Raw genomic sequence first — 15,250 nt, 5'->3', positions numbered from 1 at the left:
TGAATATTATTTTTTTTATTTTTCAGATTATAAGTCATATAAAAAATTTTGTTAACTTTCCAAATATATGAGATCTGTTCTCCAAGTACAGCGTTTTCTATAAGCCACATGACCAACTGCCTGCCCTTATAACCAAAAAAAAATTAATTGCTCAGGATGTGCCTTGCCACTAGATCTACTGCCTACAGGACTGGTGAAAATAGCTAAGACATTAATTATAGCGGCAACATGCATGCCCTACCCCCCTTCCATACAGTCAAACCCACGTTCTAGCTACCAGTGATGGGCCCAGCAGCGGTCTACATTTATAGACATTTATAACCTATTTTGTGGTTGCCCCAAATATTGATGGCCTATCCTTGCCCAACAGATAGCCACCCCCACAGATCAGCTGTGTATCGGCTGGCGCGACAAACAGATAGCTCTATTCTCTGTGTACTGGTTGTTAATAGGTTAGCAATTTGTTTGGCTCGAAAATCTCCTTAAGTGTCTAAGAGGTTGACTTACCATGCCAACTCAGTGATTAGGTAAAAGCCAGATGGGGTTGTGCCAGCTGAACTTGAACTTAAAGTTCAGGTCCACTCATCTCTACTAGAGAGGTACTAAGAAGTTACAACTACTTTCATGCTCATCGTTGTGATACTTAGGCTTGGTTAGGCCCTAATGACTAAATTTGCATCAACTTACGAATCCATGAAGGATTACTACTAACTCTAGAGCTCTATTGGTTGTGTTTCAAGAGGTAATCCAGGGAACTAAAACAACTTCTTCTGAACAAGGCAATGCTGTGATTGGAACTGCAACTTCTGGGCCAATTCCAACAACAGGTCGAGTGCTAGAGACCTTTATCCCATAGGCTCTCTCTGTGACATAACTATAGGGGGCTGGCTGTCTCCATACAATCGCCTTGCTTACCCCCTTCTATGTCTACAAAATGGTCTGGCTTAGAGGGAGATATACATGGATGAAGATGCCTGACACTTACCTCGTTGTCGGAGCCGACCTATTCACGGCGTGTCCCAGTCTAAAAGATGGTTACTTTACTTCTTCGGACAACTACTTTAACGGGTATCCATGCCTACATGTTCATTATGTTTCCTAACTGATATTACTTTTCTAACTTCATTGCTCACAATTTTTGGTGAATAATATTTTATGCCTATTCCCATGTGTCAATTAAAAGAAAAACCACTACACTGCGTTTTGTAATACATCAAGAAAACAATACATTACATTAAATAATAAAATCTAGGTTATAAATTTTGAAAATCCAAAAGTCCTAAAACTTACTCCCAAACTTCTTCTCACTCCTTTGCCAAATGCAGTTCAGGACCCGCTGGCTCAGGATCTGTGGCTGGTTTGGTAGACCCATATTTGGTGTCTACACATATAACTTAGATCAGTCACGTCTGACTTTGATCCAAATTTAAATTATTTGAGTCCTCCAAAGTCTTCAACTTAAGTTATTGTTCCTGGAAATGACTTGGGGTCCATAAAAGGGTTGGTTTTTTTTTCTGCTTTGTTCATATCACGTATTTCATTTGGTAGGAAATAAGGACTTTTGAAATGAATTCAAGAAATGTAAATTTTAAAATATAAATAAGTGAAACTGTTTTTACCTCTTTTCTTTTCATTTTGTTAACAATAAGTATAGGAACATTTTTAAAATTTGTGGTAGAGGGTTATCAACCAAATTAGCCTATTGCTTTCTGGACCTTACTTCCTGTATAGATAGACAGGAAATGCCAGCTCAGCCAATCAGTGCCTTAAATAGATGTGGAAGGTGGAGCTTGAATTTTATGGACCTCTGATTGTATTGATTGTATTATTTACTGCTCAACAGAAATCTATCAATATGACTATCAATATTTCACTAATGCACCTAATGACAGGTATTCATAACATTATGCTGGTTATTGACCACACTGTTCTTGGCTAAAAAATGCATAGTTCCCATCCCCAGAAACATTGGGGCACATTGACTTACCTAGTCCGTGGAGTACACAGAAAGTACATTGTCCGATGATAATGCCCTGTGCCGCGATTCACTAAGATCGTGCGCCCGATATCCTGTATGTGTCGCTTCCCCGCTCAGAGTTCACCTTCTTCTTCCTGGTGCATGTAAGTGCATTTTCTTGCGACACAATTTGAAAGTTAAATCCTGTGCTCAGTCCGAATCAGTCGGATAGTCCGACGGCCCGCCCCCCGACATCTGTCGCATGAAAGCAGCCCAAAATCCAATCGCGTGTGACACAGTCCCAGCGCAAACCCCTGTGCCGTTTTATCCACAAAAAGCCGTGCAATCCCCAAAAAAGGCGAATAATCAGACGAAACCCTGCCGGAGGGAGCATTGAGTCACAAGGTGTTATTCAGACCAGTCACTCCCTAATTGATTTTCAGACATAGAATCAAATCCGAAATTTTTCTGATTTTCTTCCAAAAAATCTTGTAAATACGATAATAATGAAAGTCTAATGTCTCTATTAGAACATCCATGGATTTGCATAGACTTTTACAGTTTCCATTATTGACCATTTGCCTTGTGTCCTTTAAACTTCTGTTACTATTGTTTTGTTGAAAACTAAAAATTATTGTTAAAACTAAAAACATATTGTTAAATTTAAAAAGAGGTGTTTGCGAGGACTAGAGGGGATTATGTACCAATGTCCATCACATTTAAAGCAACATCATTTTTCGACCGGGATCGAATCTTATTAAAAATTCAACTAAATCTTTAGTCCCAAAGTCTCATAAAAGTTTTTTACCTTTATAATTATGTAATTTTGTTAATGACCAATAAAAGCATCTCTCAATCCCCCATGGGTGTGCCTGATAAACCAGCAGTAAAAGGAGCTTTACATGACCAGATTGCGTTCACATAAGTATAAAAGAAGCTAAATAACTGCGGCAGAACATATTACAGGCAGTCCCCGGGTTATGTACAAGATAGGGTCCGGAGGTTTGTTCTTAAGTTGAATTTGTATGTAAGTCGAAACTGTATATTTTATAATTGTAAAAAATTTTGGCCCCAGTGACAATTGGAGTTTAAACATTTTTTGCTGTAATGGGACCAAGGATTATCCATAAAGCTTCATTACAGACACCTTACAGCTGATCATTGCAGCCTGGGACTATAGTAAAGCATCCAGAGAGCTTCACCAGAGGTCAGAGGGGTCTGTCTGTAACTATGGGTTGTCTGTAAGTCGGGTGTCCTTAAGTAGGGGACCGCCTGTACTCAGGATTTGTATGTGGTATATAATTTCTAATAGTGATCCCAAAGTTAAAAGGAAATCTACAACCATGGATAACAAAAATAAGTCACGGTGCCTGGATCTAGGAGTATGTAACCTCGTTTATCATGCAGGATTTTGATGGTAAATTTCCCCAAATGACATGGAATAAATATTGCAACTTGCACGGTCTTTGCTATGGGCTGGGCATCACGTGACTACAACAATCCAATGATCACACATCTACCACAGTAAATAAACTTGTGGTTTTTTTTGGATGGATGTTCCTGGACAGATGAATAAAATGTCTCATGAATGGTAATGCAGACGATGGATCCAGGTTTAAATACAATTCTACATCCTTAGCTACATTAGTAGTGAGATCCAATTTTGTATAATAGCCAAAAATTTCCAAAATTAAAAAAAAAATAAATGTTTACTGATTTTTTTCAAGAAAACTATACCAATAATTTTATTTTTACACCAGATAATTCCTTACCGAGCCCATGGAAGGGGGAATGTTCCTGGCATGAAGAGAGAGTATTTTCCGTCTTCATGGTAGAGAGATAACATCCAAAACCTGAGAAGAAAAATGAAAAACACTGAATTGGACGACCTTTGTTTGTAGATTAAAGACTTTTTTGTGAAATAATAAATGAATTAAAGATAATATATTTTTGTGATTTTATTTTATTTTTTGGATATTTATCAGATCTGATTGAAATATGTTCGACAAGACTCTCGTAGAAGGCTGCTGTATGCTCTTTTTCTGTACATCAACCTTCATCTGAAACTCTTATACTGTAAGCTTTAGTTTATACATTCCTTTACATCATTAATCAAGTTACATGTAGAGTTAGGATCATGTTAAACGCTGTCATTTTCAGTATAAAAAAAAAAAAACTTTGCGCCGCGGTGTGGGAGAATTAATATACAGGCATTCCCCGGCTTACATACAAGATAGGGTCTGTAGGTTTGTTCTTAAGTTGAATTTGTATGTAAGTCGGAACTGTATATTTTATCATTGTAATCTCAGCCAGAACTTTTTTGGTCTCTGTGACAATTGGATTTTAAAAATGTTGGGTTGTCATAAGAACCAGGATTAACACTAAAGCTTCATTACAGACGCCTGTGATAACTGTTACAGCTGATTATTGTAGCCTAGGACTAAAGGACAATAAATTACCAACATCCAGAGGTCCGTTTGTAACTAGGGGTCGTATGTAAGTCGAGTGTTCTTAAGTAGGGGACCGCGTTAACATAACACAATAAAAAACATAAAAGACATAAAAATTATCAGGACAAAAACACAGAAGTCATTATTAAATATTTAAAAGTTGTTGGGACGGGCAAACCTTAATATGTATTGGAGGGCTCTAATAAGGATTGGGCAGATGGATGTCAACATGTCCAATCCTTTTCTTTTAGTCTGGAAGTGTTTTATACGTTCCCTCATTAAAAAAAAAATATCCCTGTTGAAGCGTGAGTTAGGAGAGATAGGTTACCACATGGAATGGCCATATATTTTATGTCAAAAATTATCACATGGTCAATGAGAGCAGGAGAGCAATAAATAGATTTTTTAATTTTAGGGCTCATTCACACATCCGTTTTTTTTCTCATTATTATGCTATCTCTGATTTTCCCAAACACCATTTCCCGACTCTATATGGGACAATCAAATCCACAAATCAGTATGCCCTGATATGTAAAAAAATAAAAAAATAAAAAATCTCAAAACTATTATTTATAACAGGATAATTTTGCTGCGAAATAATAAGAAAAATAAAGCAACAATTATATAATTTAAAAAAACAGAATCAGATAAAATAGCCGGTGCGCTATTTATTACATTTCCAGCTATTAGACCTTTTTTTTTAACTACATTTTATACTCATACTTCATACTATTATTATGATCTTCACTAGCGGCAAAAACTTTTAATTATTCGTGTAATACAGTAAACGTTTCTTTGAAATCCAATTGGTTAAATTATCACAATTTTAACTTTCTTTCATTTTATTACATTTTACTTTTTTGACATTCATTTGTTTGCATTTCAAATGTGTATTCTCCAATAGCGTCCTATGTTAACAATAATATATAATAAGAATAATAATATATTTCAAAATAAACATTTAGACAGAAATAGAAAAATGTGAAACTATAACTGAATGATAAAATCAAACACGACTTGGTAAAACTCCAATTACAGGCGGTCCCCTACTTAAGAACACTCGACTTACAGACGACCCCTAGTTACAAACGGACCACTGTATATTGGTAATTTACTGTGCTTTAGTCCTAGGCTACAATGATCAGCTGTAACAGGTATCACAGGTGTCTGTAATGAAGCTTTAGTGTTAATCCTGGTTCTTATGAGAATCCAACATTTTTAAAATCCAAGAGTCACAGAGACCAAAAAAATTCTGTCTGGGATTACAATGATAAAATATACAGTTCAGACTTACATACAAATTCAACTTAAGAACAATCCTACCCTATCTTGTATGTAACCCAGGGACTGCCTGTACCACAAAAACTCCAATTTTTTTTTAACAATATTGGATGCACTCGAAATATTCTTAACAGTTTGGTTCTTTCCACTAGATTTTTTTAAACAATCATATTTAGAATTTTTTAAAACCATGAGTTAATGATAAAGGATTATTTTGTATTGAATGTATTTAAAAGTATAATAAAGGTAAAAGAATGATAAATGATAGTATAAAAGGGTATTTCTTGTAGATAAGTACTGTTCATTTATAAACCAGTGTTAAATTTAACAATAATGACAACAATAATTATGTTTTAATTATGGTTATTAGCATTTTTTTTACATTACATTATATTTACATTATTATATTATATTACAATATTTACTATTTACGTTACATAAATATTATTATGTATATATTCATATTAGTTATATAATATAATGTGCAAAACTATTTAAAAAATACTATATATAAATATAAAAATAATATTAACAATATATATAAATATATATTTTGGGCCCAGATTTTAGAACCCTTAAGTGTTAGAATTTATTGTTATATATTCCAGTAAACTCTGTCTATGTGTGAGCATGTGTGTATATATATATAGATAGAGATAGAGATAGAGAGATAGATAGATACAGACGGTCCCCTACTTAAGAACACCCACCTTACATACGACCCCTAGTTACAAACGGACCTCTGGATGTTGGTAATTTACTGTACTTTAGCCTTAGGCTACAATAAACAACTATAATAGTTATCTCAGGTGTCTGTAATGAAGCTTTAGTGTTAATCCTGGTTCTTATGACAAACCAACATTTTTAAAATCCAATTGTCACAGAGACCATAAAAAACTTGTCTGGGGTTACAATTATAAAATATACAGTTCCGACTTACATAAAAATTCAACTTAAGAACAAACCAGAACCTATCTTGTACGTAACTCGGGGACTACCTGTATACAGGCAGTCTCCGGGTTACGTACAAGTTAGGGTCCGGAGGTTTGTTCTTAACTTGAATTTGTATGTAAGTCGAAACTGTATATTTTATAATTGTAGAACCAGACAAAAAAATTTTTGGCCCCAATGACAATTGTAGTTTCAACATTTTTTGCTGTAATGGGACCAAGGATTATCCATAAAGCTTCATTACAGGCACCTTACAGCTGATCATTGCAGTCTGGGACTATAGTAACATCCAGAGAGCTTCACCAGGGGGCAACTAGGGGTTGTCTGTAACTATGGGTTGTCTGTAAGTCGGGTGTCCTTAAGTAGGGGACCGCCTGTAAATATATATATATAAATATATATATATATATATATATATATATATATATATATAAATACCTATACTGTATATATATATACACACACGTGTACAGCAATAGCTAATAGTAATATTTGACGCCTGAGACCCAAACATATTGTGAGAGCGATAGGTAAGATATATTAAAGATCAAACAAGTAACACAAACAGCGTTTTCACACACAGATACAAAAAAAAGTTAATTTTTTTTTAAAAATAATTATGTTAAATAATTATTTCTAAAAAAAAATTTCACTTTTTTTTGTACGTTAACATACGACTTTCTCTATATTATATACTTATATCTTACATAAAACAAAGGACACCTCTGACTTGCCGCTTATCTATCCTGTGACGCTTATCTAATCTCCACCCCCCGATAAACCTGCAACAATCCCGTCCATCCGGCGTATAAACTCCTGTTACCTAAATGAATGAAAAGCCTCGTCAGAAAATTTTCCTATGGATCTCTGCTTCAATATAACTTGTCTCGTGTCTCTACTTATTAAACCGCGTTGGCTCCAGGGTATATTAAGATCATATTAACCAGCGGAGCCCCTTGCTTGAATGGCGCTCTATTCCCCCGATACTTGTGGCATTACAATAACAATGATATTCGGAATGACTGATGTTTTTTTCATTAACTTTTTTCCAATATAGAAAACACATTTTGACAACATTCCAAAAACATTTTCAATGATTAAAAAAAAAAATCCTAAATAAAAAAAAAAATCCTAAATAAAAAAAAAATCCCATTGTTCCTATACTCCTGTAATAGTTAAACTTGATATGTGATGTCCTGTGCAGAGCCCGTAGAGAGGAATTATCTCCCGATCCGTAATAATCTGAATAATTGAATGATGGATGACCCGTCTCTTCTTACCTTGCACCGCTTTACACTCCAAGATGTTGTTCTTGTAATTTGCTTCTTGGGATCTGAGCGTCTCCTCCTTTCCCGAGATGTGTGTTCTTTTCCCGAAAAGCAAATATCTTCATCAGTTCATCAGAAGAACTTGCTCATCCATCATCTGCCTGCACCTTCTGAAGAAGAGAAAGAAGAACAGAAGAGGGGAGGTGTGAGGGAGGAAGGAAGGAGGGCTGGGGAAAGTCAAGTCTACTTCTACTGAAGCCTGGATGGGAAGAGAAGGTTAATCCTAAGGATCAGGGGTCATTTATTGGAATTTCTTCATAATATGTTATTACCAATAACCATCTCATCTACCTACCTGCCTATTGCATCCATCCATGCCAAACCCATATATTTATCCGTCTATCTTCCACTCCTATCCGTCATATTTACCTAGTTCAGATCTATTGCTATCTGTATGAGAGATCTATCTCCTAACTATCTCCTAGCGATATCTTTCTGATCTGGATCTCATATTTATCTCTCCCTTTATCCATCTCTCATATGAAGCTTTGCATTATCTGTATCTCACTCTCTCATGTCTATCTAACATGTAAATGACATATCTATCTATCTCATATCTATCTATCTATCTATCTCCTATATATCTATCTATCTATCTCATATCTATCTATCTATCTATCTATCTATCTCCTATATATCTATCTATCTAATATCAATTATCTATCTATCTCATATCTATCTATCTATCTCATATCTATCTATCTATCTCATATCTATCTCCTACTTATCTCATATCTATCTATCTATCTATCTCATATCTATCTATCTATCTCATATCTATCTATCTATCTATCTCATATCTATCTATCTATCTATCTCCTATATATCTATCTATCTATCTATCTATCTCCTATATATCTATCTATCTATCTATCTATCTATCTATCTATCTATCTCATATCTATCTATCTCCTATATAAATATCTATCTATCTCATATCAATTATCTATCTATCTCATATCTATCTATCTCCTATATAAATATCTATCTATCTCATATCAATTATCTATCTATCTCATATCTATCATCTATCTATATAATATCATATCTATCTATCTATCTTTTATCTATCTATCTATCTATATATCTCCTATCTATCTATCTCCTATATATATATCTATCTATCTATCTCATATCTATCTATCTCATATCAATTATCTATCTATCTCATATCTATCTATCTATCTATCTATCTATCCCATATCTATCTATCTCATATCTATTTATCTATCTCATATCTATCTCCTATCAATTATCTATCTATCTCATATCTATCTATCTATCTCCTATCTATCTATCTCATATCTATCTATCTATCTATCTCATATCTGAAACATCCCCCACCAGGGCCTAGCCTTTTCTTGGGGCCTAGAGACAGCCGGGGCCCGCAGTACCTGAGTGGCTGGCGGTTGCGGCCTACGCACGCTATTGTCACAGTGCTTGGTATGGGGAACCGGAGGGCTGTCCTACAGCATGGCAGGTCTCCAGCAGGGTGGTGTTGCCAAGAAATGAGTAGGGAGAGGCTGATATAGCGGTTCTCTCTGGGGCAACCCTTTGGGGTCTGGAGTATGAGTCTCTGTGTGGTGGACAGGGTGCCCGTGATGGTGACAGCTGTTGCGCTGGCAACCTCTGTAGCTGGCAGGGCGTTCTCACCGGACAGCCTGGGCCTCTTAGCAGGTGGTCCTGGATACTCAGCAGGCTGGTCAGCATCATTAGATAAGGGGTCAGGCCCCTCTAAGAGACTCCCTTTTGTAGCCGGGCCTCCTATGGGGAGATGTTGGCCCTCTGCAGGGAGGCCGGACTGTACCCCAGCCAGGGCTAAGGGAGATATAGTGACAGTCACTGTGATATAGGCCCTGGGGGCCATGGTACTCACATCCGTGGTGGTCCTCTGGAGGCCCGGAATCAGTGGCGGCAGCCGCTGTGGAGAATCCGCCATTGGAGACTGCGTACGGAAGACAGCAGTAAGCGGTGCAGCAGATGAAGGTGCCCGAGGCTCGGGGACAGACCATGTGACACTTGGTTCCTCATTTCGGCGGCTGTATGGCATGTCGGCAGGACAGGAGACAGCACGTGGAGAAATCCCACTGGCGTTGCAGCGCGGGAGAGTATCGCGCCATAAGCGCTGGGGGCGGAGCTTTGTCCATGCAGACTGTGGGTTCCCGCCAGTGACTTTTGGCGGGCTGGAATTACTTGCTGCGTAGCTGAGTTTTGAGCAGTTAACCTCTTCAGCGCTGCAGCAGTGGCTCTTTCAGCAGATGTAGCAGAGCTGACAAAGTTCTTTGCAGGGTTTAACCTCCTAAGTGCTGGAGCGATGCTCGACAGCACGTGGCAGCAGTAATACAGTTCAATGTAGAGATGCACATCACTTGGGCCTAAACCCGGATGGCAGCAGGGTTAGGCAGCACAGTCTTTGTAATAATGGACAGTCTATAGTGCCAGTATAAGGCACAGAAGTATAAATCCTGTTCGTGACGCCACTTGCAACATCCCCCACCAGGGCCTAGCCTTTTCTTGGGGCCTAGAGACAGCCGGGGCCCGCAGTACCTGAGTGGCTGGCGGTTGCGGCCTACGCACGCTATTGTCACGGTGCTTGGTATGGGGAACCGGAGGGCTGTCCTACAGCCTGGCAGGTCTCCAGCAGTGTGGTGTTGGCAAGAAATGAGTAGGGAGAGGCTGCTATAGCGGTTCTCCCTGGGGCAATCCTTTTGGTGTCTAGAGTATGAGTCTCTGTGTGGTGGATAGGTTGCCCGTGATGGTGACAGCCGTAGTAACAGGGACCAGACGGAGGCAGACGTTGAACAAAAATAACTTACAGTTTTTTATTGGAACCGACAGGAACAGTAGCAACGTGCCTTGACAAAATGGTAGAATGCTGGAGATGCAGTTGGAGGGAGCCACAGGAGTAGATCACCAGCCTGGATGCAATGGCAGGCTGGAAGATAGCTGTGTCCTAGTAAGATGCTTCAGCTTGTCCTGGGTTGCTTCAGATATCACCCTTGAAGGTAGGATGATACCCCTTTCTCTCACTGACTAACTCTCTACAATCTTCAGACAGGGAACTGAGCTCTCCTGCTCTGGTCTGGTGTGCTGGCTGCTCTGACTCTTCAGAGTCTGATCTGGTCTGTCTGACTGAGCTTCTCTCGGCTAACTGAACTCTCCTCTGAGACTCCCTGGTCTGACTGACTTCTAGAAGTTTCCTGACCAGGGGTTTTATCACTCCCACTGGTCAGGTGGTGGCTACTTCTCCAATTACATCTGAGCTCACAGAAACAAGGTTTGAACACATGTGATTGGATGACACATATTACATCAGATAAAGCAATTAACTCCTGCCTTACCAGGCAGACTCTACCACTGCAGTTCTCATCTGTGTTATGTAGTTGTTATGTAGTGACATGCTGTGGGGCTGATCAGACCCTACACAGGCTGCAAGCTACATGGTGGGACATATTCACAACCACCCCTCTGCCTTGCATCGGCAGGGGTGTTGCATATCTCTCTATCTATCTATCTATCTATCTATTTATCTCATATCAATTATCTATCTATCTCCAATCTATCTATCTCATATCTATCTATCTATCTATCTATCTATCTATCTATCTATCTATCTCATATCTATCTATCTATCTCATATCTATCTCATCTCTATCTATCTCATATCTATCTATCTATCTCATATCTCTCCATATCATATCTCTCCATCTCATATCTATCTATCTATCTATCTAATAACTATTTTTGTATTTGGAGGAGATTCATCAGAAGTGTCTGAGGCTAGTTCTAGTTGCCCATGGAAACCAATCAGAGCTCAGCATTCATTTTATAAACCTCTGTGGAAAATTGAAAGCTGAGCTCTGATTGGTTGATGTGGGCAACAAGCACTGGACCTCAGACACTTCTTATAAATCTCCCCCCTGTGTACCTGACTATCTAGGATATATCTATCTCACTGCCTATCTCCTATTTAATGTCTATCTATTTATCTGCCTGTCTCCTATATTACCTAATATCTATCTATCTCTTACCTACATATTACACTTATATAAATGTATTTTTACATTTTACATGAGCTGAAATCAAAGGTGTAAAAATCCCTTTACTCTCAAATATTGTTCACAAATTTGTCTAAGGCTGCATTCACACAATCGTATGCCCGCTGGGCCATAGCCGGGCGGGCATATGTTCGCTGATGGAGAGGAGAAGTGGTGACCCCTCCCCTCTCCATAACAATGCATGGTGCACAGCGCCGTAACATGGGGAAAGATAGGACATGTACTATTTGCGGCACATTTACAGCACCATATCGCTCCGTGCGGCCATATACACCGACCGGCCACTTTATTTGGTACACCATGCTAGTAACGGGTTGGACACCCTTTTGCCTTCAGAAGTGCCTCAATTCTTCGTGGCATAGATACAACAAGGTGCTGGAAGCTCCTCAGAGATTTTGGTCCATATTGACATGATGGCATCACACAGTTGCCGCAGATTTGTCGGCTGCACATCCATGATGCGAATCTCCCGTTCCACCACATCCCAAAGATGCTCTATTGGATTGAGATCTGGTGACTGTGGAGGCCATTTGAGTCCAGTGACCTCATTGTCATGTTCAAGAAACCAGTCTGAGATGATTCCAGCTTTATGACATGGCGCATTATCCTGCTGAGTAGTAGCCATTAGATGTTACAGGGTACATTGTGCTCATAAAGGGATGGACATGGTCAGCAACAATACTCAGGTAGGCTGTGGCGTTGTAACGATGCTCAATTGGTACCAAGGGGCCCAAAGAGTGCCAAGAAAATATTCCCCACACCATGACACCACCACCACCAGCCTGAACCGTTGATACAAGGCAGGATGGATCCGCGCTTTCATGTTGTTGACGCCAAATTCTGACCCTACCATCCGGATGTCGCAGCAGAAATCGAGACTCATCAGACCAGGCAATGTTTTTCCAATCTTCTACTGTCCAATTTCGATGAGCTTGTGCAAATTGTAGCCTCAGTTTCCTGTTCTTAGCTGAAAGGAGTGGCACCCGGTGTGGTCTTCTGCTGCTGTAGCCCATCTGCCTCAAAGTTCGACGTACTGTGCGTTCAGAGATGCTCTTCTGCCTACCTTGGTTGTAACGGGTGGCGATTTGAGTCACTGTTGCCTTTCTATCAGCTCGAACCAGTCTGCCCATTCTCCTCTGACCTCTGGCATCAACAAGTCATTTCCGCCCACAGAACTGCCGCTCACTGGATGTTTTTTCTTTTTTGGACCATTCTCTGTAAACCCTAGAGATGGTTGTGCGTGAAAATCCCAGTAGATCAGCAGTTTCTGAAATACTCAGACCAGCCCTTCTGGCACCAACAACCATGCCACGTTCAAAGGCCTCAAATCACCTTTCTTCCCCATACTGATGCTCGGTTTGAACTGCAGGAGATTGTCTTGACCATGTCTACATGCCTAAATGCACTGAGTTGCCGCCATGTGATTGGCTGATTAGAAATTAAGTGTTAACAAGCAGTTGGACAGGTGTGCCTAATAAAGTGGCCGGTGAGTGTATATGTCCCCCTATGGTAGTGTGAATGCAGCCTAAATCTGTCGACTTCATAGGTGTTGTTTATCAGGTTCAGAGGCTAATTATTGCACAGCCTGAGGGTGATGTCACACGTGGCGTTTTGAACGCGTTTTTCTGCCCCGTTTTTAAGCAGTCCGTCAAAAAACGCATCCGTTTTACACAGGTTTCACCAATTATCTTAATTCAAACTGGTCAAAAACGCATGCGGTTTTTGACGGACTGCTTAAAAACGGACCAAAAATTGATGGGTTTGTGACGCATTCTAAATGCTTCAACCTTGATCACTGCTAAGGTTACATAGGGGGTCATTTACTAAGGGCCCGATTCGCGTTTTCCCGACGTGTTACCCGAATATTTCCGATTTTCGCCGATTTACCCTGAATTGCCCCGGGATTTTGGCACACACGATCGACGGAAATCGGGGGGCGTGGCCAAACGAAAACCCAACGGATTTGGAAAAAACGCCGCATTTAAAAAAAAAATCTGTCGCGGAGCTTGCACTTACCTTCACTCAGCCCGGCTTCGTGAACTCCAGCTCGTTCCGATGCTTTTCAGCGCAGCAGCACCACCTGGTGGACGTCGGAAGAACTACCTTAATAAATCCCGGCCGGACGCGAATCCACCGCAGAGAACGCGCCGCTGGATCGCGAATGGGCCGGGTTAGTAAATCTGCCCCATTGAGTTTCCTTTGCATTTGCTAAAACGCAATGTTACCTCAGCCTGTGATCAAGTCTGAAGCCCTTGGGATGCGTCAAAAACGCATAAAAAAACATGACGCAACGCATCGTGTGAACGTGTCCTCAGGGTGGGTCCACACGTTCAGTTTTTCAGATGCGGTTCGTGATGTCCAAACCAGAAGTGGAATAAAAAAGGAGGAGGAGCAGCACCTGTACATGATAAGTCCTCACCCATTATGATCCACATTTGCTTTTGGCTTCAAAAATTGCATCTGAAAAACTGGTAATGTGGACGCACCCTTAGGGCTCTTTCACATTGGCGTTGGTGCTCAGATATAGTTGCGCATCCGTTGCGTTTTGTCACCATTGTGTCTCAGTTTTTCTTCCGTTTTGTCTTTGTGCCCGCAAAAAATAACTGAAAGTTTAATTGTTTTAAAAAAACACCTGGTTCTTCGGCCTCATCAGTGAAAAAAAACAGATGTTTAATCTTTTTTTTTTTGCGGGCCAATAGACTCCTATTACCTTCCATGATCCGCATCAGTTAAAAAAAATAGGACACGGTCCATATTTTTTTCCATGGACAACGGATCAATGAGAAAACACCCATAAAAAAATCAATGGCTTTGTGAGGCATCCGTGAAAATCACTGAACCACGGACGTGAAAAACAAGTCCAATGTGAAAAAACCCTGAGGCCATGTTTACACGTTGCGTCTTTATTGCGTTTTGAAACGCTTTACAACAGCTGAGGGGAGATGATTTGCCTAAGTACTCTACTGTTAACATTTGCGTTTACAAAACGCAGCGTAAACGTAATGTTAAAGCACGCGTTAACATGACATTGGCAAATGTAAACAGTAATTAGGCAAATCATCTTTCCTCGACTGTTGTAATGCGTTTCAAAACGCACTGAAAACCCAACCAAAACACAATGGGGCAAATTTACTTACACGGCCCATTCGCGATCTCTGCACAGGATTCGGGTCCTGACGCTGCTGCGCTGAAAATCATCTGAACGCGCCGGAATACACCGAGCTG

The 15,250-nt window shown here is 39.7% G+C and overlaps 1 protein-coding gene across 5 annotated transcripts in view; it reads right to left on the bottom strand.

Moving 5' to 3' along the window:
- The window catches only part of LOC140125758 (LIM homeobox transcription factor 1-alpha-like), a 105,626-nt gene that overhangs the window by 34,358 nt on the left and 56,018 nt on the right, over positions 1 to 15,250 (bottom strand). For 2 of the 5 annotated variants that reach the window (XM_072144627.1, XM_072144623.1), the window contains exons 2-3: positions 7,920 to 8,077; positions 3,730 to 3,810 (exon numbers count right to left, since the gene is read on the bottom strand). In XM_072144627.1, coding sequence (XP_072000728.1) covers positions 3,730 to 3,787 — 58 coding nt within the window. In that variant the 5' untranslated portion in view covers positions 3,788 to 3,810; positions 7,920 to 8,077. Of the gene's footprint in view, positions 1 to 3,729; positions 3,811 to 7,346; positions 7,391 to 7,919; positions 8,078 to 8,262; positions 8,310 to 9,843; positions 10,100 to 15,250 lie in introns of those variants that run through there. The other 3 variants (XM_072144624.1, XM_072144625.1, XM_072144626.1) reach the window with 3 other exon arrangements.

This window comes from Engystomops pustulosus, chromosome 4 (genome assembly GCF_040894005.1).
Source record: "Engystomops pustulosus chromosome 4, aEngPut4.maternal, whole genome shotgun sequence".
NCBI lineage: Eukaryota > Metazoa > Chordata > Amphibia > Anura > Leptodactylidae > Engystomops > Engystomops pustulosus.
Note: the sequence above shows the minus strand (reverse complement) of the source record. Positions and strands in the feature narration are given on the sequence as shown.